The 4,974-nt window shown below is 32.3% G+C and overlaps 2 protein-coding genes across 3 annotated transcripts in view; both read right to left on the minus strand.

Annotated features, from left to right (window-relative positions):
- The window catches only part of LOC112904933 (juvenile hormone epoxide hydrolase 1-like), an 11,039-nt gene extending 7,975 nt beyond the window's left edge, over positions 1-3,064 (minus strand). Inside the window, exons 1-4 of one of the 2 annotated variants that reach the window (XM_025976230.1) lie at positions 2,793-3,064; positions 1,259-2,009; positions 596-830; positions 126-409 (exon numbers count right to left, since the gene is read on the minus strand). In XM_025976230.1, coding sequence (XP_025832015.1) covers positions 181-409; positions 596-830; positions 1,259-2,009; positions 2,793-2,978 — 1,401 coding nt within the window. In that variant the 5' untranslated portion in view covers positions 2,979-3,064 and the 3' untranslated portion in view covers positions 126-180. Of the gene's footprint in view, positions 1-125; positions 410-595; positions 831-1,258; positions 2,010-2,792 lie in introns of those variants that run through there. The other variant, XM_025976229.1, reaches the window with a different exon arrangement.
- Positions 3,065-3,136: 72 nt separating this feature from the next.
- LOC112904931 (juvenile hormone epoxide hydrolase 2-like) overlaps positions 3,137-4,974 on the minus strand; it is a 5,752-nt gene continuing 3,914 nt past the window's right edge. Inside the window, exon 6 of the mRNA XM_025976205.1 lies at positions 3,137-3,327. Coding sequence (XP_025831990.1) covers positions 3,261-3,327 — 67 coding nt within the window. The 3' untranslated portion in view covers positions 3,137-3,260. The remainder of the gene's footprint in view (positions 3,328-4,974) is intronic.

The raw sequence follows: 4,974 nt of genomic DNA on the forward strand, positions 1-4,974 counted from the left end.
AAATTATTATATTTTCGACGCTTATTACATTACTAATAATTTGTTTTCACAAATCTATATGTTCCTTTTTTATTATGGAGTATTATTACGTAATCTAATTTCAAGAAAATAATCTACTTCGTTGCTTATATTTATAATATTTTATTTTCAAAGATTGCGTATAAAAATATGTATAAAAGGTTATGTTTTGTTTGTATTTGTTCCCTTGTTGATTTCTTCGAATTTGGTAACTGCGGCCCACACATCATTTGCTAAAATTTGAGGTAGTTCGAAAGCTGCAAAATTGCCTCCATCATTGTAGTAATTTAATTGCACTAAATTTACATATTTTGACCTTAAGACCTTATTTGGAAGATTAATTAGGTCGTTTTTGAACTTTGCACAAGCTGCTGGTACTGTTACAGGAATGCTAAAATAATAAAAAATATATGACATCCCTAAACACTAGGTATAATAAATGCGACAACGATTTTATAATATCTAGTTTATTTTCAGTATTTCAATCAATTCTTAAAACTATGATAGTTTGCAAACCAATTAATTTATTGCAAACTTTTTGGGCTATTACTTATTATCTGTTAGATTAAATACTTGCCTGTCTAAATTTAGAGACGTTTGCTGTTTGTTGAAATTTTCGGAGTAAAGCCTCACTGATGTCGTTATACTTCCGGTCACCCAGTATATCATGACGTTATCAAGCAAATCAGTGTACGTAAATTTTTGCTGAAGACCTCCATCTTCTTTATCTCTCCAATTTTTGTTGGTCCACGTTGAGAACTTTTCAATAATGTAAGCGGCTAAACCGACCGGGGAATCATTTAGACCAACTCCTAAAATAGTTGTTTGTTTTCATCATTATAAATTAAGGATACCCTATATTTTATAAAAATCCTATTATCTTTGAGTATTTGAATCTAAATTTGCTACCTTCTACGAACTTTTCAATTAGAATTTCTCAGGCTATCCAAAATAACTTATAAATTGAAGCAATATTAAAGTCAAGAAGATTAGAGACAGGAGCCTAAACTACATCGGGTTTCGTATCGCTTTGTGCGCCGCGTAAGAGCGTCAATAAATTCTGCTCGATGGTTCGTTGCGTAGTAAGGTAGTGCGCATACGATTTGACGTATGACGCGTACAGATAAGAAAGAAATTGATGCACAATCGCACATCTCTCAACGGACTGTTTAAGTTACTTCTCCGGTATTTGATCTGCTTGACTAAAGGTTGCAACAGAACAATTTTTGAATCGACTTACCAACGGTATCTGGTTTGGTAGACTGAATATGCAAATACCCTGATTCTGTTAGCATAAACCAAAACGTTTCGGCCAAGGGGTATACCAATTTCTCGTTGTCATCTTCAATTATTAAAGAAGGAAAAACGCTTCCTATTAGCAACTGTATTGTTGTTATTGCAGTGTTTGTTGCACTGCACGCATTAGAGTGCAGTCCTAGTATGTTTTCCGGGTACAATACGCCCATGATGCTAACAATAACAGCACCCCAATTGCCTCCTTGGATGTAGTACCTTTTGTGACCTAATCGATGCATCAATTTATTAAATATTTGCGCCATTTGGGCCTGCCCAAATCCTGGTTTCGATGCACCGTCGGAGAAACCGTACCCTGGTAAAGATGGAACAATAACTTCAAAAACAAAGTCTCTTCCACTTTGTGGCTTTGTTAGAAGAGGAATTACATCATAAAATTCTCTGACGGATCCTGGCCACCCGTGAAATAATATTATTGGCAAGACCCGTATATTTTTTGGTAATGAAGATGATGGTTTGACATGAATGAAATGTATATTGAGTCCTTGTATTTCAGTTTTGAACTGCGGAAACTTGTTCAGAAACTTTTCGCGTTCTCGCCAGTTGTACTTGTTTATCCAAAAGTCTACAATTTCAATGAGAAGATTTGTATTTATTCCATACTGCTGTTGAACTCCTTCTAATGGTGGGACGAATGGTCTATGATTTTTTAAACGCAATTGTAAATCGTCCAATATCTAAGTGATCAATAAAATAAAGAATTTTATAACATAATAAAACTACTTTTGTAATAGTATCAATTTAGTGAACTAAAATATTCCAAATAAGAAATATTGGTATGTAATGGGTACAGAAAACCAATGATGGTTGCGTCCCTGAAGAAGTTTGATAAACTGCTCGATGAAAAGCCCTTCCAAGAAGTTTTCTTATTTTCACCGATAAAATACCTAATAATAATAATTATGGTGAAAAACAAAATCCGATAATTTTTATAATGTTATTCGTTTTATAACATTGTTAAAAGGAAGTTTTCGATATTTCTGTCTCTGAATGCATTTTACCCTCAGCAAAAATGATAGGGTAATTTGTTCTGAAACGAACTGTCTAAACGTAGGTTCTTAGTTTTTATGGTTTAAATGCTATTTAGTCTCATTCAAACAGTTGAAATCGTGCTTTTTTTCAAAAACACTTAAATATCTCAAAAATTAGATAAGTATAGAGAACTGTTAAGAATGTCTACCTAAAATTAAACAAAGAAACCAACTGTGTAAAAATATACAGGGTATTCCATTTAAAATAATTAAGTTAGGTAGCGGTCAGAAGAAATGGAACACTCTGTATGACCGGTTTTATAAAAACATTTTTGTTATCAAAAGTATAATAACAGAGTTATGGGAGAAACCGCTTTAGGTGGAACACCCTGTGTAGTGTATTGGTATATAAAATAAGTTGCTTATAAAGAAAGCCGGTTATAATAAATACCAGAAAATTTGGTACAATATTTTACAAATAAAATTTACCTTTTGTGGTATATCAATTTTAAACGGCACTATCGCTTCATTACTTTCTTTTGGAGATCCCGCGCCCCACCAACGTTCTTCTAGTTGAGGTACAGGGGGAACATCGAAAAGATCCTTTATTACCTTTGCCGAAAATAACACGAAAATCGAGGAAATTATGAACACTAATTTTCGTACGAAACCCATTTTTGATTCACTTTTCACTTTTTTATTTAACAAAAAAATTACTTATTAATCCGATAAAATGTATTAATATTTTCGGATTCTTAACAAAAACAATGAATTGCAAATTTAAAATAGCAAATCATGATTTAAATTCACATACTCAAGGTTACGCCAATAAATGATACTTGTTACTGTGGTTTCGTGTGTTTTGTATCTTGCTTGCCGCACTTTGGAGCCCATTATATAAGGCAGAGCCGGTCAAACTTTAACTTCGCAGGAGCCGCTACATGAGGTTAGTTTGGGTCACTCCATACCCTTCGATGAGTACGAGAGAGTAAGCAGTAATGAATAATTTTGTTTTGTCTTCATCCTGTAAACGAGTGAAGCCACTCTCGCAACTTAAATAATACCTACGAAAATTTTCGTTACTACGTTCGCAAAGCTATTGGGTTTGCCTATGGAAGAGGGAACTCACCTATGAAATGGAAGTGATAAGAAAAGGAAACAATCATCTCACAACACTCGCAGGATCAATGAGGAGCTACTTGGTTAACCTTGAGGAGCACTCGGGAGTCAAAAGAGCCGAGTTTGCCCTCGCAGGATCAATGAGGAGCTACTTGGTTAACCTTGAGGAGCACTCGGGAGTCAAAAGAGCAGAGTTTGCCCGGCTCTGATATAAGGCATCGTTCATTATTTATAAGTTGGTGGGACAGGGTCGTATTCAGAAAAATTTTTGTTTATTTAAAATTTGATGTATGTCTATACTTACCTATGTATACAAACACGTTTATTATAAATTTGAACAAATATAGAGTCTTGGATTTAGTTTACATTGAGATCCTAGCGGAGTCAGGAGGGTTGGAGGGCGAAGCAGAAGGAAAGGGTAGGAAAAGCTTCGTAGTAGTGGGGGAACGTTGCAAAATTTAAAGAAGAAAATAAAAAATAATTTTATTATTTACTTTAATTGATTGTTTAGAATCATAAAGGTTACGATAGGCAAGGACAACACGAACGTAGTAAAATTTGTGCTGTGTTTATGAGGCAAACGGGAAATATTAAACAACTTTGTTAATTACCCATGAAACATTTACTCACAATACACATTAATAGTTGATTGCGCCTTGAAAAAGTCCCAAGAAATATAAAACGAAGTATTACCGTTCTTTTCCTTTTTTTTTTCGTTTAATTAGGCCTCAAAAAATAATATAGGTGCTTTTGTCTTTGAATTACAACGTTGTAATTAAAATTGAATTGATGATTCAAAAAATTGAATGTATTGATACTGTGTCTGTTATTCAACTTTTTCTTTTTAGTTCATAAAAGATCCGTAAAATACAAAAATTGAAAAAATAAAGTTGAACTGAACAATTGGTATAAAATTTAAACGAAATTTATGCTTAACAACATTAATAAAATTAATTTGGATATGATGGATTATTTACATTTTTTTTTTTAATAAAATAAACGTTTATAGAACATTTCACCTTGACCTTGCAAAATTCTTTTCTGCTGACGAAAGAATTTAATGATGGATTATTTTAATTTCAATTTCCACGAATTTAAAAATTTTAACTTGGTGGAGTATAATAAAATTCATTTTTAAATAATGCTAACGCTGTTGGTACCTCAATAGGGACACTAAAAGGGAAAATTTATCAAGCAATAGAAAATGTGAAAAAGAGAATAGTGAATTAACTGTTTTTTATTTAAAAAATCCGTGATTTTGATTAAATTTTATGAGACGAATTAATATATTAGTATTTCTTCATTTACAACAGTACGAAAATGAAACGAATCTTTTAAAAGATATGTTCATTTATGAATTATTATTTCTGTATTTATATTCCTTTAATAAAATAATAAAACAAATGAGTAACGAAGGAAAATTACTTAATGATTCAATTTTTAATTACTTATATGTAATTTTTTCATTTGAAAAACCAGAGATAAAAATGTTCAGTCTCTCAGTCTCTGAATCGAATCACTCCGGTGTCGCTGAGAGAGACTGTCAAAAAAA

This window comes from Agrilus planipennis, unplaced genomic scaffold, assembly GCF_000699045.2.
Source record: "Agrilus planipennis isolate EAB-ADULT unplaced genomic scaffold, Apla_2.0 scaffold228, whole genome shotgun sequence".
In the NCBI taxonomy this organism is placed as follows: domain Eukaryota; kingdom Metazoa; phylum Arthropoda; class Insecta; order Coleoptera; family Buprestidae; genus Agrilus; species Agrilus planipennis.